Source organism: Protopterus annectens, chromosome 1.part0, assembly GCF_019279795.1.
Source record: "Protopterus annectens isolate FY-2018-M chromosome 1.part0, PAN1.0, whole genome shotgun sequence".
In the NCBI taxonomy this organism is placed as follows: Eukaryota; Metazoa; Chordata; order Ceratodontiformes; family Protopteridae; genus Protopterus; species Protopterus annectens.
In genome coordinates, this window is record NC_056725.1 from 1,671,086,556 (window position 1) to 1,671,110,789 (window position 24,234).

Here is a 24,234-nt window from a genome sequence, read left to right on the forward strand (position 1 = left end):
TGCAGATTTAGAAATTTTGACGGCCTCCCAGACCGAATCAGCTGGCCCTCAGGAGCCGGTTCCATCTCACCCCTCGGACGCCAACCCTGACTGTGATCTGGAGATTTTGGACAGGCCTTCGGTTTCTGAAGGTGTCTTCAAACCGACTCTTAAGTCTTATGCTAAACTTTAAAGCCCCCTTAAAAGTTAGGAAACGGGGTCCATCCCCCCCCCCCCCCCCCCACAGGCCCCTATGCCTAAAAACAGATGCTTAAGATGGCTGAGGATTTAGTTACTCTTATCAGGGGTTCACAACCCCCTCCTGACAAAAGGCCTAGACTGGAGGAAGATTATCCTTCCTCTGACCAAGCATCCATTTCCTCGGCTAACTCTGAGGACCAGGATTATTTCTTCCCTCCTTATGAAGACTCAGATGCTGAAGAGTCCATTCCCTCTGTCTCCCCCCCTGAAGACTACTCTTTTGGGAGACTTTACACACCATGAGGGAACACTTCCACTGGGAAGGCCAAGATTACTCTGACTCTAAGAAAAGACTCTGTGAGTTTCTTCTTCTCCCACAGCATAGACCCCTTGCAATTCCTCCACTTTTAGACATTTTGGATGATGTTTACACCGAATCTAGTCTAAACCCAGATTCCTTACCTCCTGCACCAGCTAAACCAGACAGATGTTAGAGTTCCTGATTCTCATGAGTTTCTATATAAAAGCCCTGTTGCTAGGTGCTAGGGACGCTGTCCCATCAGTACAGAATGTAGGCGAGATAGGATCACATAACATCTTTTAGTTATGTACTCACCATAACTTTAGATGTTTGGGATCCATCTCACCTACATTCCTAATAACCCACCCTCCTTCCCCCTTCCTTGGATATCAGAGGATATCAGAAGGTCCGAATCCTGTTGTTTCATCTTGAAACATCTAACAATGTTATATAAACAAGTTGTGCATGTGTGCATGAATGCGGACAAACAAGATCTGGGGGATTAGTGGTGGTGCATCCTGGGATAAAGATAGCTCAGCCAATAAGAGGCCTCGCTCTATAGCATAAGCGTGCCGAGTCGGAGCCGAGGGATCGGCTCCGAGCCCATCAGTACAGAATGTAGGCGAGATGGATCCCAAACATCTAAAGTTATGGTGAGTACATAACTAAAAGTTTTGAAATATGAGGTGAATAAATCTAAGACTACTTCTCTGCTTAATTTAGTAGAAGCATATCGGTGTCAAGCAGGAATGGAATTCAAACCAGAAGTGGATAAAAATCAGGCAGCAACTGAATGTGCCAAAAAACAAAAGAAAGAATATAATGTGAAGGACCAGATGAGAAGGCAAGAAGTGTGGAAAAAGCATAAATATCATTGCAAGTATAGAAAACTTGTGGAAGAACCTCATGTTGATCAGGAACGAACGCAGGAATGGTTAAGGAGAGGTGAATTTAAGCCAAGAGGAGAGATCTATACCAGAGGATTGTAGCCCCCCAAACATCTCTAATGCTCAGGTGAGAACTGCTCTCTCCAAGGCGAAAAACACAGCATCCATGGGACCAGATGGTGTCCCCGGTTGTGTGCTCCACGAACTCAATGAGGAATTAAACCCGCAGTTAGGGCAGCTGTTTAATCTTAGCCTCACCTCAGGATACGTACCCAAGGAGTGGCGTACGGCAACTGTGGTCCCACTTCACAAAGGCGGTGCCTCCACCGACCCTGGATATTACCGTCCCATCAGCTTGACAAGCCTGATCTGCAAAGCTATGGAGAGGATCATAATGGAACTCATAAAGACATAGGGGACTTGCAGACTTTGGATCCAACCCAGTTTGGCTTTGTCAAAGGCAGATCATGCCTTTTAAACTTGGTTGACTTTTTCGAAACAGTCACCAAGGCCATTGATGAGGGAAAGGCAGTCCACACAGCCTACCTCGACCTGGCAAAGGCTTTCGACACAATACCCCACTCTGGTATCATTGAAAAACTCATCAGCTTAAATGTAAACCCATACGTCACAAGATGGGTTGCAAACTGGCTAAGTGACAGAACCCACAGGGTCAGAGTTGCTGGCGCCATGTCAGACTCAAAGCCTGTCACAAGTAGTGTCCCACAGGGCTCAGTCCTGGGCCCACTCTTGTTCGGCATCTACTTTTCAGAAGTACAAGCAAACACAGGAGGGTTATGGCTGACAAAGTTTGCAGATGACTGCAAACTGGGCGCCGTAGTCGAGAACACATCTGACACAGATATCCTTCAGAAGGGTCTTATAGAAACGGATAACTGGTGCCAGAGCCATGGCCTAAAGTTAAACGCCAAAAAATGCATAGTCATACCCTTTGGGAAAAACAAGGTTACCCCTAGCTACCATATAGGTGGCAATCCACTAAGCACAGAAGAGGTCATCAGGGATCTGGGGACCCAGGTTGACAGTAACCTTTCGTTTGACACTCACGTTGCCAAAGTAGTTAGGAAGACCTTCTACATTGCCCATCTGATCATGAAGGGATTCACATCTAGATCAAGGGAGGTCATCGTCCCCCTGTACTCATCACTCATCAGACCAATGATTGAGTACAATGCCCCATTTGGAATGTATCTGACCGGACACCTGCAGCAACTGGAAAGGCCCCAAAAGGTCCTCACCAAAAGGATAAAGGGTCTCAAAAATAAGTCTTATGCTGCCCGACTGAAGGAACTCCAGCTCTATTCAGTCGCTTAGTCTGCTCAGAGGTGACCTGTGCCTGACATACAAGGCCATGTCCAACCCGGAATTGATGAACATGCTTCACCTCAAAAAATCTAGATCCCTCAGAACTACAAGGGCGGGAGACTTGAACCTTGACACTGTTATTAATAGGATGTGCTGGAGGGATAGATTAATCACCCAGAGACTCCCTATGCTGTGGAACAAAATCCCGGTACATGTGAGGCAGAGCACCTCGCTGGCTTTGTTCAAGAGAAATCTTGACCAATGGATGGAAGATCGCAGATATACCCCAGGGATTACCTCAGTGTCACTGCTTGACAGAGGCACAGCAAAATAATGGGCATAGTATCCTTCAAACTAAAGGGGTGGCGAAAGCCACAAAACTCTGGGCTAGGCTTATAAATGCCCTTGGGCAGATAGCCTAGTATGAACCTATGAACCTAAGAGATGAAAGGTTAATATTAGCAGCCCAAGATAGTGGGCTTACGTACATGTTGGTTTACCAAGTCGATTGAACATGTGGTAGAAACAGACAAATGTAGGTTTTGTAAAACCGAATTGGAAACTGTTGCACACCTTGTTGCAGGTTGCGACATACTAATGGCAGAAGGACTGTATACTGAGAGGCATAATAATGTAGCAAGATTGTTGCAGTGGGGATTGTGCAAACATTGTGGTATTGAAGTGGCTGAAAAAACTGGAAACATGAGCCACAAAGCATCATAGAAAATTATGTTTATATCACATGGGGACCACCCATTACCAACAGTTCAAAAGATAGATGCTAGGAAACCAGATGCAGTGGTTCAAGAAAAGAAGACGAGTAGGATTAATCAGTGGAATTGCCACACTTAGTGACTACAGTGGCTTGTGTACAGAGAGACAAATCATAAAATATCAGGATCTGCAGGCAGAAACGAGAGCAATGTGGAAGAAAGATACCCAGACAGTTCCAATAGCAGTAGGAGTAATGGGTCTTATCAAAAAGAATCTACAATCATATTTAGGTATGCTACCAATCCATGCAACTCCATACGAATTGCAGGAGGAGTCATTACTGGGCACATTGCGGGTGCTCCAAAGAGTACTTTTGACTGACATCAAAGATTGAAACAATACTAATTTCATGAACTTTAATCGTACTTTGACTTAGGAATGGGGTTCATTCCCGGCATGGTATTAGAAACCCAAAAGACTTGAAATTAAAAAGAGCAATACCCATCATGAAACGTACATCTAAGAGTCACACCGACACAGTCCAAAAGCTCTTAAAGGCAAACTTTTATACAAGTATCCAGCCAGTCGTATGTGACTGTGTAGTAACATGCTAATGCAGCACTCACCAGGCTGTACAAGGAGAGAGGCACTGTCATTTGCCTATCAGTTGCCCGGATTTGCCACATTACTCACACATTCAAGCCTTTGTACCACAGGTGCACTTGACACGGTCACAGGGCCCATGGTTCAGACGTAGCCTTTCTGAACAGTATGGAGAAAGACTTGCTGGAGCTCTTGCAATGTGTGTGAGAGTCAGGTATGCACCTGACCTTGAGCCGCATTCTGCAGTTACCAAGAATGACGCAATATAAACAAGATTGACTTCCACAATCTGTCTTCTGCTGTCATTTTAAGGGGGTACAATGTATGTCAGCCTGAGAGATGGTAGAAAGTTCAAACGTCTTTGCTTGGGATGGCCTGCACATATCCCCTCAAGGCTTTCACGTATTTGCTTAGTGCTTGTCCACCCCCCACAGACCTTTTATGGCAATGTCATTCTTCTAAAATGTCCAGCAAAATAAAGCAGTGTTTGGATAGCAAAGGTATTGCTGCTCAGTGCTAGGTGCCTTAAGAAAAAGTTCACTCTCTACAAGCACTACGTACCCTGGAAAAAGTCAACATATGTATCATCAGAGACTTTGTTCAAGATCACTGAGAGCTCTTGATTAGTGCAGGATTGTCAGTGCCTAACATGCATTTGGGCCCACGCCATTAGATGAAGGTACTAAAGGTGGCAGTGTTTCCAAATTCTTAAAGACATTACACCTCCAGACTCAGTAACTCTTTACCTCCAAGTGATGCCTCCAGGTGCAGCTGCAGTTAACTCCCACTGATGCCTCTAGGTGTCAAATATTGCTTGTTCATATTTGTCAATAATTCCAAAATCATGCTATGTATAAGGTTTTAAAATATTTCATCTTAAAGCGTACACAATGGCAAACTCAACTGCATTAATATTTGATCTCTGCCTAGCGCAGGTAAATGGATATTAACTGTATGACATTAATTCATATAGATACAGTTTTCACATTTTTCTAAATATCTCAAAAAACCACATAACAGACGGAACTCCTCAGCCTCTCACAAAAGCTCTTGGCTATGTGATTAAAATGCTGCTGTGACAGTATGTGTGAAACTCGATTGGTTGCTGAGATATTGTAAGTTGTTTACAAGCAATAAAACCAAGCAGAACCGATGATAAATCCAGCGAAAACAAGTAATGGTCCAAAAGAACAAGTAAATAAATCTACTGGAACCACTTGGCACAAGACTCGTACTCAAATTTGTTAACAACACATTGTTAATAACTTTGAGGTTGAGTCTTGTGCCAAGTGGTTCCAGTAGATTTATTTACTTGTTAGTTGTTTACAAAGTGTTACAAATGAAATGGTTATTGTGTTTACTGTGACTTACAAAATTTGTTTTAAGACTTAGAACCTAAAGAATAGTACCACTATAAAATAGTTTGTACTGAAGAGTTTGCCTTTTATACTTCTGTCATAGCCCTTATGATTTCAGAAATATGAACATTTGTTTGAAATCTGAGGACATAATTTGATTCTGCCAAAAGGCTTAGGCTCCACCCACTGAAAGTTGCAGAGTAAACTTCCTGAGCTTCATTGGAGTGAGCGAGTTAAACAAGATATTAGTCTGGAACTCCGACATCAAATGTACTATTGATAAACCCCCTTAATATGTCATAGCTAACTATAGGGCCCTCTCAGTACATATCCCCTACATATCCAGTAGTGAGACACCATTCTCTTTAGAGACATCCGCTACCCCTTCATTAACTGGTAGACGTGAACATCCTGAAACATGTTTCCAGAAATTTATGGACTTTATCAGTACAAACTCTCTGGACCAGTTAGTCTGCACCCCAGCCAGGGGTGATAAAATCCTGAATTTGCTCCTTACTAATATGGAGCAACTTTGTCCCCCACCATTTATAACTTTTACCCTTGACAAATGGGACAAAAGATTGGTCACATTCACCTTAAGATTGAATCTACAAGCATCTTTCAGTATCCCAGTGTTCTGCGATTGTGCCATGGCTAATCTACTAAAACTGATGACATAACTACATTTAAAAAAAAAAAGCCCCTTCTAAATTGATGATCCCATTGCTTATGCAGAATCCTTTACCACCAAATTCTGTGTACATTTGTTCAGCTGCATAGATGAATCTGTCCTTAGAGCAAGTACAATGCCAGATTTAAAACTAAACCCATATGGTTGAACCCTAATATAAACATTCTCTGTAAAAGGGGGAAAAAATTAATTGCACACAAAGCTAGATGTAATTCTTGATGCCAGTAATGCTTTTGCTGAACTTAAGCATTTTGGATCCTAATAAAAGTTAACCAAAGCCAGATACAAGAGGAAAATGACCACCCAGGCAAAGGATAACCACAAAGCCTCTTCTAATTGTATGAAGTCTCGGAAATCATGCCCAGCACCGCCCAGAGGTAATAAAGGATGTTGCATACTCAGACCCAGAAGACGTAGCCAGTTTTTCTAGCTGACAGATTTAGTTCAGACTTCACCCCCTTCTTATATTCTCAGATCCCATTCCTGCATCTCACCCTCCTCTCAAATCTTCCGTCTACAGGTCCTCAAGGTACTATCCAAGGCAAACAATGCTACTTTCTGTGGGGCTGCATAGCATAATAAGCTGCCTACTGGTCAGTCTGAAATATGACTTGTCAGACCCTCTGAGGTTATTAAGGATCAGCCTCCAAATAGGCTTCATGCCATATGAATGGCGAACAGCAGCAATCGTCCCCTTGCACAAAGATGGAGCATAAGCGGACCTGGCTGTCTATAGACCAATAAGCCGTATAAGCCTCATCTGTAAAGCTGTGAAAAGGATCCTATGAAATTAATAAAGACATACAACTCTAAGCCAATTAAGAATCATAAAGGGTAGATCCTGCCTAGTTAACCTGGTCACCTTCTTTGAGAAGGTTACTGAAGCAGTGGATGAGAGAAAGTCAGTACACACTGCATATCTAGATCTCGTAAAAGTATTCAACACCATCCCACAATGTAGTAACTTAGATAAACTCTCCAAGCTAAATGTAACCCCTTGTAGCTCACTGTATAACAGATAGGTTCACAAATAGAACCAGTAAATTAGGGTGGGTGACACAACCTTCTCCAAAAGATATGTCACTAGCAGTATACCCAAAGGTTCAGTCTATGGGCCACTTTTGTTTGTCATTTACTTTTCAGATGTCAAACCAGGTGTTAGACTGGTTTGCAGACAACTGTAAACTTGGTGACATAAACTCCTTGGACAGCACCAAAATTCTTGGAGGTTCTTACACAAAAAGCTGGTGTCAAAATCATGGACCAAAACCCTAAATACCAAGAAATGCATAGTTGTATCCTTTGGCAAGCATAAATTCCCTTGTGATGGTCACATTGACAATGCATCCATGAAAATTGAACCAGTAGTTGGCTATCTGGGAACCTATGCTGTCCTTTGATCCGCACATGTCCACTCCACTATTCTAAGAAGTCCATCACACAGCTAGTATCTAAAGGTATAGAGTCCAAGTCCAGAGACACAAGTTATTCCATTGTACTCTGGTCTTATCAGGCCAATCACTGAATGTAATATCCCATTTAGTATCTATATGTGCAAACACTTGTCACAAGTGGAGTGACCACAATATGTTTTTTTTAGTATAAATGGCTGAAATTACAAAAGCTGTACAGACTGTCTCAAAGCCTTGCCTCGCTCCATTGTAATCTACAGGCTACTAAGGGTTTTGTTGAGAGGCTCGGCAGACCCTATCCTGTCACTTTTTACACATTCAGAAGCCCAGTGGTAGAGTATGTACTCAAGGGATCTCAGTCTCTTTTACAACATAGATACCTATCCCTCTAACATGTTTTATTTATTGCAGAATACCTCTTCTATGGAGCATTTTCCACTGCACAGAAAGTGAAGAAAAATTTCTCTTACTATTGAAACGTAATTTGGTTGAGTAGATAGGATACCACAAATTCATTCCCAGTTTGGTGCCCATGTCCCTCATGGGTAGGGGGCAGCAAGTAAATGTCCCAACATATCCTTGTTCTTTTTGCCTCTGGGTTAATCGTATGCAAAATGTAAGGATTAAAACTGCTATGGGAATGCAACTTATTAATTCCAGGTTGACTTTGAATCAAATGAACACTAACACTGTAAAGATTTGTTTATGCCGAGCAGTTTGCCGTTTACATTTCTTTAACCATTTTGGCTCCAGAGATGTGAACATTTATTTGAATTGGATGTAACTTTATTTTGACAAATTGATGATGCAATCACTGGAAGTACAAACCTCCAGAGCTGTATTGTAGTAAGTTAAGGCCGTCTCTGTCACATCTACACCATGGCCACTTGGATTTATATGCATTTAAAAAGTATTCTTTGCTTCCAAAGGTATTGAGGGGACTAGTCGTCGTCCTCCTTGTTGAGAGGGCACTTCACAACACTTCCACCAGAGCTGCGTCTGCACACCTCTGATTCTTTCCATCTTGACTTACTAATTGGGATTGAGCCAAACCAAGTAACCATCGAGGAGGGTTTTTAATGTTTGCTCTAATAGGTAGGTTCTTTACCATTTGCTGGAGAGGACCCCTAATTTGCTCAGATGTATCCTTCTGCTATCCCCATTTGTTTGAGATATTTGATTTATCTGGTGCTCCTTTGCAAATGGAGCAAGTATGGACTTGTATTTGGTAGTGAAGTAGATGTCTGAGCTTCATTTTCTTTTTAAATTTGCAGCGGGATGCTTGCTAGTCGACTGGTAGGGGAATGTTAATGCATGCAGTTTACTGCATCATAGTGTGCATCAAAACGGAACGCAGCCATGCTGTCACAGTGTGTAGTATTTTCCAGAATTTTGCAAAAAGCGGCTGGGAAAAGATTAACCCAACTAAGGAAAGTATAGATTAGGTGGTACAAGAACTTGCATATTACCTAAGGGTGAAGCCTGTAGAGCAGTAAGAGTACCCTCCATCCATCACTTGGAGCCCTTTTTGGGAACCATTGTCACAAGCTGCTGCTGGTCTTGGATGACTGCATATAATTTTTCTCTACCTGTTTCTTTCAAACAATGCGTTCCTTTTACAGCAGTAGCCCGGTACTTCTGATTCTACCACCATATTTGATTAGCTTCCTGCCCATTCTTCTGTGCCTGTTAAGTCAAGTCCTGGAAATGAACTAGACGACCAGGCATCACCTGATATAACTTGAGTAGATGTTTGGTGGCCACATAGTTAAAATTGAGTGAGGGCTGTCCTACACTAAGTATAAGCTTCATGTCTGCCCAGTCATTGGGTTATACTGAATGGGTCTTGAAGGAATGATTGGTTGTCTGTCTCTTTTTATTAACTTACCAAGCTCTTGGACACTAACTGCACCTTGAATTTCTCATGGATGTAGGAGGATTTCTGCTTGCTGTGCACTTATGGGGCACTCTTGCCATTCTGTAATGGGCCTATCTTGTGTTGTTCAGGGATTTGGAACTGCAGGAAAACTCTTTCTAGTGTGTGTGTGTAGTGCTACATAGCTGAGAAAACTCTGCTGCTATGTATTACTGTTAGGACTTTTTTTTAGATGTTATCTTGAGTGCTTCCTAAATGTGTACTTTGTGAGCACTGTTACTTGGGTGTACTTTTCATAACAAGCCTAAAGCTCTAAAAAGTTGAATGGTGTTTTTATTGAATTGTACATTTTTTAAGACGCAACCCTTTTGAACAGGGTTCTTGACTAAATGTTTATTTCTTGCAGATCAGTCGGATAGAATATATTCATTCCAAAAACTTCATTCACCGTGATGTTAAACCTGATAATTTCCTAATGGGCTTGGGAAAGAAGGGGAATCTTGTTTATATAATTGACTTTGGATTAGCTAAAAAGTACAGAGATGCCCGGACCCATCAGCATATCCCGTATAGGGAGAACAAGAATTTGACTGGAACAGCTCGTTATGCTTCCATTAACACACACTTAGGAATAGGTAAGTACTGCACTGCTTTGTTGCAGGAAGGATGCATGTATATGTTCATAGTGCTTCATTAACATTTAAATATGTAATAAAATATGCATGAGCTGATCACTGTGTGGAGAGGTTTCTCATGAATGTTTGTAACATTCTTATGTCTACTCACTAATCTGTCACACTTGATAGTATTGTTAATTCTAAACTGTTAAAATTCTCTCTGACTGTAATAAATGAATCCTTCTGCTACCTCTGTCTTCTTCCTTCAAAGTGGTGTAACTTTTATCCATTATTCTCTGGATAGTTCCTCATTGAGAACATGAGGGGAGAAATAGAGAAAGCAAGGAATGAACAAATTCTGAAGTTTGTTAGAAAATGCCCACCATTTTTAAATTTGTAATTGAACTGTCATTAGTAGTTTTGTTAGAGATTTTTGTTGCACAGACCGGCACAAGTAGTGCAACTCAAGGCACTTGGCTGTAGCTGAACTGCCACTTTGTTAGATTATTCTGAATGAAGTATTCTTTAAGAAGCTTCCCAGACCTATCCCCAGCACCAGTGCTGACCATTATTGAAGCCTGTTGTAATTCTTAGTCCTCTAGAGAAGCGGTCTGCAACCTTTTTTTACACTAAGGACCAGTTTCATGTAAGACAATTTTCCACAGACTGGCCATTGTAAGCACACAAAAATATAGCATAATAAAGTTCATAGTAAATACAACTCACCATAATGCAGAATCAGTGGAAGTCCTGAGCTTGTTTCCCTGCAACAAGACAGTCCCATCTATGGGGTGATGGGAGATGGTGACACCCAAAGTGTGCTCCTTATTTATAGTCAACTTCATAATTTCATTTTGGTTGCTGTCATTGCAGAAAACCCTGCTTCACAAAGATAGGATTTTGGAAATGGAAGCGGGATTTCTAAGAGCGATGTTTAAAATCTGTCCCTATTTATGGCTCTGTCCAGATTTATTGTGCAAGAGGTTGAGAGGTGTGGTTGAAAGGTATGCAAACCTCTGAATTGATGCTGATGGGGATCGCTCTCTCTCTCTCTCTCTCTCTCTCACACACACACACACACACACACACACACACACGCACACACACACACACACACAGTTCTGCTTTCATGCACACATTCACTCACACACTTTTTTTTTTTCTGTTTATTTCTATTTTGCACTCGCTAAACAGCAAAAGCACTGCTTAGCAAGTGTAAAATAACGGCTGTATCATTCTCACTGTTAACTCTCTCATACACACCTACAGTGTCAGTACCAAATTGTCTTAAGTCTCGGTTGTTTGGGACTGCTGCTCTAGATTGTCTTCAGCTTCTGCAGCCACAGCCTTAAATATAGTTAAAAAAAATTATATGAAAGAGATGGTCCCCTTCTGAGAATAGATACCAGCATTTTTTCTAGTCAAGAATCCTTTGCTTTTATTTTTTGTGAATTATTTTTAAAGCTGTTTAAGGATGGAGTACCACTGATATAGGGTATTAATGTTCCTTGAATGGTTGCCATAGGCTTTCTTTAGCTCCCTTTGAATTTTTTTTTTTTTTTGAAATTCTGAAGGCTGGTACATAAACTATAGATTCAGTTCAGCAAAAAAAAAATGCTGCTATTACCATATTGCCACCAGACAAGATTTAATGTTTTGGTGGGCATGGAAGGAGCCAGATGTGGCAGAACATGCTTAGCGTTGCCATGTGTCCCATTGCATCGAAGGATCTCCAGCATTGGAGCAAAAGTGCAGCCACCAAAAAGGAGCTGGCCGACGAAAGCACTTCTGCCCACCCCCAGAGTTTAGGGAACATGTTTGGGAAGCAAATTTACTTTTCACCTACCTTTACATTGAGGACCGACTTATCTGGCACACACGACAAGATTTCAGAGGGACTTTACTAGAGAGCTCTCCGATCTCTTTCAGGGTCCATATCTGCAAAGAGCAGGAAAACTGTGGGATCACAGCTGGCCACCCTACAGTCCCTATCTAATGTCTCTGTGTCATGACTGAAGGTGTTTTTGAGAGCTACAGGAACAGGCATTACTGTAAGATGTGTTTGGCTGCTCTTGTGTGATTTTGCAGACCCTTTCAAAATGTCTTTTCTAAATGCCCCTTTCGATAGTTTGATTTTCTTCAGACCAGAAGTCGAGGACATGCTCTCTACTCTTCTGAATCCAAAGTTCCTGCAGAAAGCATCAGAGAGGACGATCTGTTATCTTCATGACTCCTTTCTGACCTCTTCAGGTGTAGTTTCCTTTTCTCTGGCCTCATTTGGTACACACCACCCCCAGGCGCTGAATCAGGTCTTTTCTCTCACTCTCCAAAACCTTTCATCTTAGACATTCAGACCCTCGAGTCAGTCACTTGGTTTCTCCACATCCAGTGATGGCTAGTTCCCTCCAAGATGTGTTTGCCAGTAATCCAATTTCTTATACATTCCCATAAACAATCTACCAGGAAAATTTACAAAAGTAAGTGGACGTGATTTTCTGTTTGGGCCTCCCAAAGGAATCTGGATGATTTTCCATCCCCTTTTCCTGCTGTGTGACGTTGGCTCCAGCCTGGAAAATAGATGCTACAATTATTCTACTGTTTAAGGTCCAGTCTGGTTAGTGGCTATTTCCAATTTTCTTGTTGGAGAAAGGCATATGCTACCTTAGCTTTTCTTAGACTTACCAAAGCTTTAAGGGTCAGCTTTCTTCTAGACCCCCTACCTTTAAGAACCTTACTGCTCCTTGGGATATGACCATTCTGCTTTAGGCCTTGACACAGCCACCCTTTGAACCCGCAACCATGGTGGACATCAGATTTTTGACTTGGAAAACAATTTTTCTAGTGGAGAGTATCAGAACTACAGGCCCTATCCCGCAACCCCCCATGTATCATTTTCCACAAAGATAGGGTGTCCCTCAAAATCAATTCATCTGTTCTGCCCAAGGGTAGCATCTGAGGCCTCACTGAACCATTGCATCCATCTACTGCTTTTCTTTTCTAATTTTTCCAGTAAAGGAGAATATATGCTTCACCTGTTGAATGTACATCGCCAACTGTTTCTGCCTCCACCATAAATCTTTCAGGAAGACGGAGAACTGTTTGCCCCCTTCTCTAAGCTAAGATGAGACAAAGTTTCAAAAGTATTCTTAGCTAGATGGTTAAATGACCGACTGTAAGCCCTTTTCTTTATAAATGCGAGCAATAATCCTTCCTAGACCAGTTAGAGCTCCTTAAACTAGGTCTGTCTAAGCTTCCTCAACCTTCTTTTCCAGGGCCTCTATTGATGACATTTGTGTGGCCACCACTTGGTCCATTGCTCATATTTTTATTTCTCATAAGCTGAATTTGATCTCCAGGAATAAGGTGGCTTTTGGTTCAGCTATCCACTGGCATATTCTTCTGTGAGACCACCCAAAGGACTGAGTAGCTGGGGACTCTGTCCCATCTGCTGAGGAGCGGACGAAAGTGACAGCATCCGATACAAAACTTATGTACTTAGCCATAACTCTAGATCTGTCTCTGCTTCCATCCTTCATCAATTTCCCACCCTCCTTCCCCCTCCAATTCTCCAGAAAATGTGGAAAGTAATTCCCTTGATTTATGATATGACAGTGTGGTCTAAACCCCCCCCCCCCCCCATATATTGTTTTAACACTCCTTTAGCTCCAAAACAGTGCTCCTTTAGGGGATCCTGGGTGCTTCAGGATTGTTGTCTATCCATGTCTTGTTTTGTCTATAGGTTTTGGACAAACTTGATCCAAGGTAAGGTTGGTCGTTGGAGGGGGATTATGGGCAAGGGAAGGAGCCTGAGTTATGGATCCTAAAGTTGGAATGGCTGAGGTCAGGTTTTTGAAGACTCATCTGTTGAGGAAGGTCAGAAGCAGGCAACACAGATGTATTGTTATGGTAAGTATATAACTTTTGTTCTAACTGAAATCACTGTTGCAGTTATTCTTAACCTATGGGTGTACGTCTTCAAAGCTTTACCTTCCTGAGGGCATACATCCATGTGACCTCATCTTGTATGCATCTGGATATATAGGTGGACGTATGCCCGAGTTTCCGTCTTGCCACCAGCCTGAATGCAGGTCATGCATCTATCGGACTGACCTACATTAATGTCATTGGTACCATTGCTTTGTTTATTCAGGTTTTCAGATAATTGCGCTGTTGGGGAACATTCCTTTTTTGCATTTTGGACTATGTTTTAAAACTTTTGTTACACATCTGGTAGGAGAGAGAGGTGTGTGTGGTTGAAGTATGCTGATTCTACATAAGGACTTGCATATGAAGTGCCTTTTTTGTTTAAGCCCGGACATTACTACAAATACTGCTGTATCTGCCAGTCATTTATCCCAAAAACCCTTGGATTGAGGCTTTCCTCCCTTAACACTTCCTTGAAGTGGTGTCTGAAACACCTGGCCAAAGCAATGATGGCGCAGTTCTTGGCACCAGATGTTGTCCTTTTGCCAAAGAAAAAATGTGCGACCCACAGACTATTTACACTCCAAAAATTTTTGAGTCAGATGTAACTGCTGTGGTTGCAGAACCTGTGGTATGTCCGGTACTACTTAGTTGCCCAATACTGGAATGACTCCTGAGGCCTTGCAGACTGCGGATACCTCAGAGGAACCGCACAATAATTTTGAAGGGACCAAACACAGTCCTCCAAACTCTAGTATGGAAAGAGGTTCTAGGTACTCTAAAGTGTGCCAGGGGTCTGATCCTTCAAGACTTGTTCAGGCAGATGTTGCACGTAAAAAGAAAAACAAAAAAGCAGACGTGATCTCACAGCTTCTGAGGAAAAAGAATGGCTTGACCTATCCCAGGGCTTATTTAAAGCTGTCATGGCCCTGAAGCCTCCTTTTGTGACCCAGTTGCCTCAGGCTCCTCTGGTACATAACCAAGATTAGTCATCTTCTGAAGGTGAACAAAATGTAGACGTTTATCATTTTCTGGATTATTCCAGACAAGTGCATTTTCCAGCTCCACTCTTTGGATTCTCCTATGGAGAAACTATTCAAAATGCATTGAGGCATTTTGAATGGCAATCGAAGCAAATCTCTGATGTACAAAAGAGATGCTATAGCCTTCCAGAAATGGGTACTCCAGCTTCTTCTCCACTACCCCCAGTTCTAGAAGCATACCTGAATGCCTTCCAGTCTACATCTTCGGCTTCTGATAGTCAGCCACCATCACCTGAAAATCTGATGACTTTAAATAACTGTATAAGAATCCTGTGTCTGACACTGCTGCTGTCTCCTTTCCTCGGATAAGCCATCAAAACTGCTCCCCAGTGCCAATGCCCTTCCTACTGACATGGAGAGTAGGCTATGGATAGTTGAGGAAAGGTCTGTGCTACTTCCATCCTAACATTCAAAGCGATTAACTACCAGACCCAAATAGCCAAGTATTTGCTCTCTTAAAATGTTTATAAAAGGTATGTCAGGCCCACAGTTGGTGGATTCTTAGCAGCAAATGCAGGCCTTATTGTGTCTCAAGCTGCGCACATATAGCCAGATCAGCATAAAATGCAGTTATGATGCTGTGGATGTCTCCTCCAGGGTTACTGCAATAGGTTCTCTGACAGTATGCATAGCTGCACAGTCAGCCCATCCCTGAGGATTTTGAGGCTAAAGTACTAGATTCATCCTTAAACAAAGATCACTTGTTTGATTCACAGGCTGCCAGTCTCTTCAAAGCCCTAAGAGAGCAAGACAAGGCTATGAAAGACTGAAGACAGATTCTACTTTGTGCAGTCCCTAGATATTCTAGAAATTATCCAGCCAAATCTACTGTTTTAGATAAGATGGACCCTAGGTCCACTCACAAAAGAAAAATACCAAGAAAAATTTCCAGACAAACTTCATAGGGAATCTCCTTCAAGGAGGCCTCCCTTTAGAAGCAAACACCCTCTCATCTACCCATCTATCCAGAACACTTTCTCTGTTTCTGCCTTTGTGGGAAACTGTCACTATGGACAAGTGAGTTTGGACGGTCTTCAGAGAAAACTTGTACCACAGTTTGGGAAAGTATTCCATCCCTGAAGGGCATGCCTCTTCTACCTCTCAACCAGCTTCTGTTGCTTGATCCATCGTCCTGGGCTTAGTAAATCAGGACACCATAGAAAAGGTGCCAAATCCTTTCAAGGGAAAAAGTTTGTATTTCAGAATCTTTCTGATACCAAGGAAGATAGGACAATGAAGACCCCCCCCCTCTAAAAATGTTCATGAAAGTGCCTTTTTCAAAATACTTTCCCTTCCCATCATCCTCTGCTTCATTCTCCCTCATGCCTTCCTGGTATCACTAGACCTAAAGGATGCCTACTTACATTCCCCTTTGACCTTCTTACAGGAAATTCCCTAGATTAATCTCTGACACTTCGCATTTTCAGTTTACTGCTTTGCCTTTTGGTCTTTCTGCAGCACCAAGAGTCTTTATAGTGTCTAGCTCCAGTGGTGGCTTACTGCTGCACAAAGGAAATTCAGATTGTAGATTTTCCTGTACTTGGATGACCTTCTGATCCAAACTCTCTCCACGGACATCTTCCTTAAGCATGTACATTATAAAGTACATCTCTCGACAATATTGGGATTCACAGTAAGTTTTAAAAAAAAATCCTATCTCACACTCATTCAGGACATAGTGTTTATGGGTTTCAGATTGACCAGGCTTATAATGCATGCTTTTCTTCAGGAAAAGGTTCACAGTCTGGTTACATTCTTCCAACACCTCCACACAGTGCCACTCTGAGTAGCAAGGGAGTCCCTCAGGGCTTTGGATTTCATGAAAGCTACCATCCTAATGCTTCCTTTGGCCAGACTGCACAGGAGGAAAAGTCAGTGGTATCTGAAGTCTCTCTGATTCCCAACATTCTCATCCCCTGGATAACCTGATTTCTCTCTCCTACCCTGCCTCAAAAAGGAGCTCCTCTGGTGGGAGAAATGGGTCATGCCCAACCCAGGTCTTCCTTTCTCCCTAACCTGTCCCCCAAGTTATCCACACATGCCTCTGATGGAGCATTGGGGGGAGCATGGACAGGATCTCACTGAGTGCAGGGGAAATGGCCTTTCCCACTCCTAAAGGAGCACATTAACTTGAAAGAAATTGGAGCACTTCTGCAAGCACTACAGATCTTCTCCCACCTGTGGAAACCAGGCACACACTTAATGTACACAGACAACACCATAGTTATGTGGTATTTCAACAAATGGGGCACAAGGTCTTGCCCACTGTGCAGGCTAGCACAGGAGGCATGGAGGTATGGCAGCTAGACACTGAAATGAAATTAACTTTTGACAGCTGCATACATTCCATCCCAGGAGAATGTGATGCCAGCCTCCTTAAGCAGGTCCCTGAGGGACCCTCATGAATGGACCCTGAACAGACAGGTCTTCAAAACAGACACCAGTTGGGCACACCACAGATGGACCTTTCTGCATCTCCACGAAACAAATAGCTTCTCTGGTTCTGCACCAGGATCCCTTTTCCTTTACCCTGGAGGACAGATGCCTTCTTTTTTCAGTGGTCAGAGAGGATTTCTTCGTGCTTCTCTGTTGCAGTCATGACTGATATTTCCTGCCTCGGAAGCCCTTGGCCCAGTCCGACTACCAGAGAATTTTCTCCTCCTCCTGAAGCTGGTGAACGCCCTGACCCAATTTCAAGACATCTTGTTATAAAGTGAGTTAGCCGGCACCATAACCCCATTTCATTCTTGTCATTGGAGATGAAGCAGTGTGTGCTAGTCAGTGCATTGGTCGGCCTGCACCAGGGAAAGAAGACATCCAAAGCCAAGTACACTCTTGGGGAGCTTTTCATGTTTCTTGACTAATGTCCGTGAAAGTTGATAACTGTCTCTACTGTGGCAAGCAGATGCCACACCAAGTCTCTCACTCCTTTTGTGTATCTTGTTTGGGCCCAAAACTCTATGTACCTAACTGTTGGTTCTTTGCTTTAACAGTAGAACTATTAACCATAGGGCTAAGATTTTAGTGAATCATCAGGGCCTTTGCTTACTATGTCATCCACTAGTCAGGCTGAGGTTGATTTCTCTCAGCATAAGAAGGAAAAGAACCCAAGACTTTGAGTACCAGGTGACACTCGTTTGCTGTCCAGCAGTCCACCTAGGCTGGTTATCATCAAAGGTGAGATGACTTTGCATTCACCTCCAACAGCTGAGGTTATGGCACAGGCCTCCATTGAAACTGTTGGGTATGGTACACTGCTGTGTGTCTCTGCTCCTGCACAAGCTGATGGATTTAACTTGTCAGTGGGGTCCAAAGCTGCTTCGCAGGTTCCAGCTTCTGATGACCACTTTCTAACTGACAAAGAGGTGTCTGGAGCTTTTCGTCATCAGGAGGTCACCTCTGTTCACTGTCGTAAAAATTATGCTGTTTGCCCATATCCCGGCCCTAAGACAGAAGTCTCCTTCGGGCCTAAGCCTAAGGCCTCACATAGAAAGGCTGCATCCGGCTTGCCCCACCCACTGAGGATTTGATCTCCATGGGTTCTACCTCTGAATCTTCTCATGGTAAAAGAAGTAGAGATGTCTTCCCCCAGGAGTCTTCTCATTTCTTTGATTGCTCTCGTTCCTTTGATTGAGGATGATGATCATCATCTTCAAAGGTGGAGTCATCTGTTGCTTCCTATGGGGATTTGGATTTTGTTGAGAACCTTGCCTCAGCGTCTCTCCCTCAGAACATTTCTTTTGGGGGGACCCTGTATACTGTAAGGGAACACTTTTTTTAAATGGGAAGCACACGACAATCTGTAATGCAAGAAGAGGGTTAGAGAATTTCTAAAACGCCATGAGCATAAACCTCTAGCCTTTCCTCTAGTCTTAGAGGTGGTAGACATTGTCTTGCTGGATTCTTCCTTACATCCATATGTTCATCGTGCATACAGCTGCAGTCATAACAGATGGGTTATCCTGCCGTCAGGCGGGTCCTCGGTCGGCCGAATTCCAAAGTCTAGGTCCGGCGTCTGTTGTCGTCGCTTCCTCCCTGACGTCAGTGCGGCAGGGGTATAAAACAGGCAACCAACGCCATTTTCTTCAGTCTTTCTTGCCGCGCGGTGACCGAAGCAGAAGCAGTTCGCAAGTGCCGGTCGGCCAGCTCCTGAGATTTACGAAAGTATTTCAGCCGAAGTCTTCTTGAAAGCTAAGTACCCCATTGGGAAAACTTTTCTTGCCTCAGACCGATGTCAGACAAAGTTAATAATTGCATTTCATGTGGGAAGCAAATACCGCGTAAGGATTAAACTCTTACTGTATACCTTGCTTAGGCCCAGACCACGACGTCTCGGCCTGCCTCTTTTGTGCTAGATTCAACAAACGCACTATTAAGCATCGGGCGGAGTTCGCCCTTCACTTTTTTGGCAAAAAATTTAATTGTATTATGTCGTCGGATACTCCGACTTCAGTTTTGAGCAAAAAACGCAAAGATAAGGACCGGCTTACGAGGTCCGCACCACCTACTGATACCACGCTAAGGCTGACTACCGGTTCTCCGGTACTCAGCGAGGCGCCTATGCAGCCCGAGTACCGATGACAATGCATTACCGGTGTCTTCAGTACCCGAGGTCGCAGGCTCCTCGGCCCCCATTCCTACTACAGATACCGACGCCACTCCTGGCGGGGAAACTCAGAATTTAGACAGGCCTGCCATTTCTCAAGGGGTCTTCAGGCCTTCCTCCTTCTCTATTAAAGCCTTCACTAAATCTAAAACAGCCATGAAAACCAAAAAACAAGTTCCTCAGACACCCTGTCAAGGCACCATGCCTAAAAAACAGATGCTTAAAATGGCTGAGGATTTGATTACTCTTATCAGGGGTTCTCAACCCCCCTCTGACAAAAGGCCCGGATTAGAGGAAGACTACCCTTCCTCAGATCAAGCTTCTATTACGTCAGAACTATCTGAGGACCAGGATTGTGCCTATTCTCCATTCGAAGACTCTGATGGAGGAGTCTATTCCCTCTGTCCCCCCCCCCCCGAGGACTTCTCTTTTGGGGAAACCCTACATACATTGAGGGAACACTTTCACTGGGAAGGCCAAGATTACTCAGATTCCAAGAAAAGGCTCAGGGAATTTCTTCTGTTACCCCAGCATAGGCCTCTGGCTATCCCTCCTGTTTTAGATAAATTGGATGATGTGTACACAGAAGCCAGCCTTAATCCTGATTCTTTGCCTCCAGCTCCTGTTAAACCAGACAGGTATTACCGGGTTCCTGATTCTCACCAGTTCCTATATAAAAGCCATACTGCTGACCCAGAAACTATTTCACAGGGTCCCAGGGGAATTAAGGCCTCTACTGCTAAAAACCCATTACCTTCAGAGATTCCAGATCTTTAGAAAGGTGGGGGAAAATGGTGTACACCTCGGCCACTTTAACCATGAGGGCATTAAACTGTCAGTTCCATATGTTAAAGTATCAACAGTTTTTGATATCTCAGCTGAAAAGCAAGATGACACAACCAGAACAACCAGATTTAAAAGAGTTAGTTGCATGGTGCAGAGCAAGTGGGTAAACATACCTTGCAGTGTGGTTTTGATGCTTTAGAGGCCTCATGTAGAGCTGCTGTTACGGGGTCTGTTATACGTAGGCATGCTTGGCTCAAAGAGCAAACCTTACCAGATCATGTCAAAGCTAAATTATTAGATGCAACTCTTCAAAAAGATGTATTGTTTGGTGTTAAAGCAGAGGAGGTGCTAAAGAAAATGGAGGAAAAAGCGAAATCAATGCAAACAGTGAAAGATTTCCTGCAGGTACAGCCTCCACGTTTCAGCAGAAACTGGCCTTCAAAAAATTGGTCCTTTCCAGCCACGGACAGACCTCAAAGGGCAAGATACAGGCGTCCAAGGGGTAGAGGGCAACCTCAAGGATCTTTCAGAGCCAGACAGTGGCAAGCACCAACCCCAAGAGGTGGAGAAGATAGATCACAGTCTTTTAGAAAACGCACACAATGACTTCCCCCTACACCTGCCAAGCAAAGCTTTAATGGCAGCACCTTTGGGCGGAAAACTGACATTATTCTCAAAAAATTGGCATATTGTTACAAAAGACAAATGGATTCTGGACATTATAGACCGAGGCTACAGATTCCACTTTCACACCCTTCCAAAAATGAGAGGCATGCCAAACCTGCCACAAAATCCAAGGGCAGAGGCACAAAAACAAATTTCAGCTCTCATGGACATGAAAGCGATTCAAGAGGTACCTGCAAAAGAACAAGGTCAAGGGTTTTAATCCAGACTATTCCTGGTACCAAGGAAATACAAAGATTGGAGACCTATCTTAGACCTATCCATCCTAAACACATATCTACAGGTGCCAAAATTCAAGATGCTGACATTACAGCAACTCCTTCCGATGCTGGGCAAGGAGTCTTGGCTGGTAACATTGGACCTCAAGGGGGCATACCTGCATGTCCCTATCAGACAAGATTGCAGAAGATACCTCAGATTTCTTGCAGGTTCAACCCATTACCAATTCTCTGCATTGCCCTTTGGCTTATCTACTGCGCCCAGAGTGTTTACGAAATGCCTGGCATCAGTAATCTCCTTCTGCAGACTACAAGGGGATTCAAATCTACCCATATCTGGACGACTGCCTGATCCAAGCGGACAGCAAGGACATACTACTGCAGCACCTGGCGTTTGTAATAAAACTGTTGAACTTCCTGGGATACACAGTCAACAAAAAGAAATAAAAACTGATACCCTCTCAACAAATAATTTTCCTGGGTGCCAGCTTGGATACAACCACCCAGATGGCCGACCTCACGCCAGACAAGCAAGGGCAACTGTCTCAATACTTCAGAAAAATGGCAACGTACACCAGGCTAACTGCAAGGAAAGTCCTGCAGGCTCTGGGATTCATGGCATCTTGCATCCTACTAATCCCATGTGCAAAGCTGCATATGAGGAAACTTCAATGGTACCTAACAAAACCTATGGTCTCAACACAGCCACAGCTTGGAAGCAATTATACCACTCATTCCATGCCTTCAAAAGGAATTAATGTGGTGGGCTCAAGCTTGCCATAGAAACACAGGTCTTCCTTTCTGTGTACCTCAAGCAACTCAAATCATCACAACAGACGCCTCAGACTACTCCTGGGGAGCACACATGACAGATCAGTGCATTCAGGAAAAATGGGTACGAAAAGAGAAGCTCCTTCACATCAACCAAAAGGAAATGCTAGCCGTGCAAAAGGCTATTATGACCTTCAAAGACCTACTGCATCCAGGCCAGCTATTGATAAGGACAGACAACACCACAGTGATGTGGTACATAAACAAACAAGTGGGAACTCATTCATACCCCCTGTGCAGGCAAGCCATGACCCTATGGAACACAGCACTGGAATTGAAAATTCAACTACAGGCACAATTCCTGCCAGGGAAGGAAAACACACTGGCAGACAACCTAAGCAGAATTATGACAGATCCACACGAATGGAAGTTGCATCCTCAAATTTTCACAAAGATAACTCAGGCATGGGGACAGCCAGACATAGATCTCTTTGCTACCCACAGAAATTGCCAGTTGAAAAAATTTTGTTCAAGGACCTATCATCCACAGGCCTGGAAAGTGGACGCACTTTCCTTCAATTGGGCAAAATTGACAGTCTATGCCTTCCCGCCTCTTCCTCTGCTGCCCAAAGTTCTATTGAAAGCCAGAGCAGAGAGGCCGAAAATGATTCTCATTGCTCCAGACTGGCCAAGGCAACACTGGTATCCGCTCCTGAAGAGCCTGACACATTCCCCACCATGGAGCCTACCTCTAGTCCCTCTTCTGTTGTCCCAGCACAACTACAAAACTCTTCACAGCAATCTCAAAACCCTAAATCTAGCTGCATGGAGAATTCCTTGATTTCCCAACAGTTTCTCCTCTCCAAGGAGGTGCAGGATGTCTTCTTGGAGGCCAGAAGACCTTCTACTAGAAAGGCCTACTCCGCCAAATGGAAACGATTTTGTGCCTGGAATCAAAAGAAGGGACAGAATCCTTAGGTAATAAATATACCTCAAATTTTACAGTACCTAGCTGAGATGTTAAACAATGGACTTTCCTTCTCCTCCATCAAGATCCACGCTTCAGCCATTTCTGCACAATACAACACAGATCCTCCTTTATTCTCTCATCCTCTCTTAAGGCAGTTCCTCAGAGGGGCAAAGAATATAAAACCCCCAAGGAAACTACCAGTCCCTGCTTGGGACCTCAACTTCGTATTGGAAAAGCTGACCCTTCCTCCCTTCAAGCCAACTTCTTCATCAGAGTTACAGTACTTGTCATGGAAAACAGCCTTTCTTCTGGCTATCACCTCAGCTCACAGGGTTTCGGAGCTACAGGCCCTCATGGCTGTTCAACCTTTCATCATTTTCCATCAGGACAGAGTTTCCTTACGAACCAACCCTACCTTTATGCCAAAGGGTAGTATCCAGTGTAGCTTTGAATCAGACTATCCACTTACCTACCTTTTATCCTAATCCACAAAACAAAGGGGAAAGACTACTACATTCCTTGGACATTCACAGACAACTTCGTTATTATTTGGACAGGACAAAGCCATTCAGGAAATCTGAACAACTGTGTTCTATGCTGCAGGTGCTCAAGGAAAGGCTATTTCCAAACAGACAATTTCAAAATGGATAGCCCACTGCATACGCTTTTGTTACTCATTTCATGGAAAAACTGTGCCTGCGTGCATCAGATCCCACTCCACCAGAGGCACAGCTACCTCTGCAGCCTTCCTCAGGGGGGGTCCCTACCAAGGATATTTTGGAAGCAGCCACCTGGAATTCAGTGCACACTTTCTCCAAGCACTATCACCTCCCACTATACTCTAAATCTAGAGCGGGCTTTGCCACAGCAGTCCTGCAGGGCATCCTAGCCCCTCCTAGTTCCACTTAGTGCCTACCACCCTTACTTAGCTTTGGGATTCTACCCATCTGTTATGACTGCAGCTGTATGCACGATGAACATAGCACAGATGTCCTTCAAGGATGCATCTGCAGTCATCACATATGGGTTGTCCTGCCTCAGGCAGCCCTTCGGTCGGCCGGATTCCAAAGTCTGGGTCCGGCGTCGACTGAAGTCGCCCCTTCCCCGACGTCAGAGCGCCTGGGGTATAAAAGCGTCAGCCGACACCATCTTCCTCAGTCTTTCTTGCCGCGTGGTGCCCAAAGCAGAAGCAGTTCGCAAGTGCCGGTTGGCCAGCTCCTGTAATTCAGCTAAACCGAAGACTTCAAAAGCTAAGTACCCCGTTGGG

The 24,234-nt window shown here is 43.6% G+C and overlaps 1 protein-coding gene across 1 annotated transcript in view; it reads left to right on the top strand.

Moving 5' to 3' along the window:
- Positions 1 to 24,234, top strand: part of CSNK1E (casein kinase 1 epsilon) — a 796,028-nt gene that overhangs the window by 325,139 nt on the left and 446,655 nt on the right. The window contains exon 5 of the mRNA XM_044068413.1: positions 9,755 to 9,983. Coding sequence (XP_043924348.1) covers positions 9,755 to 9,983 — 229 coding nt within the window. The remainder of the gene's footprint in view (positions 1 to 9,754; positions 9,984 to 24,234) is intronic.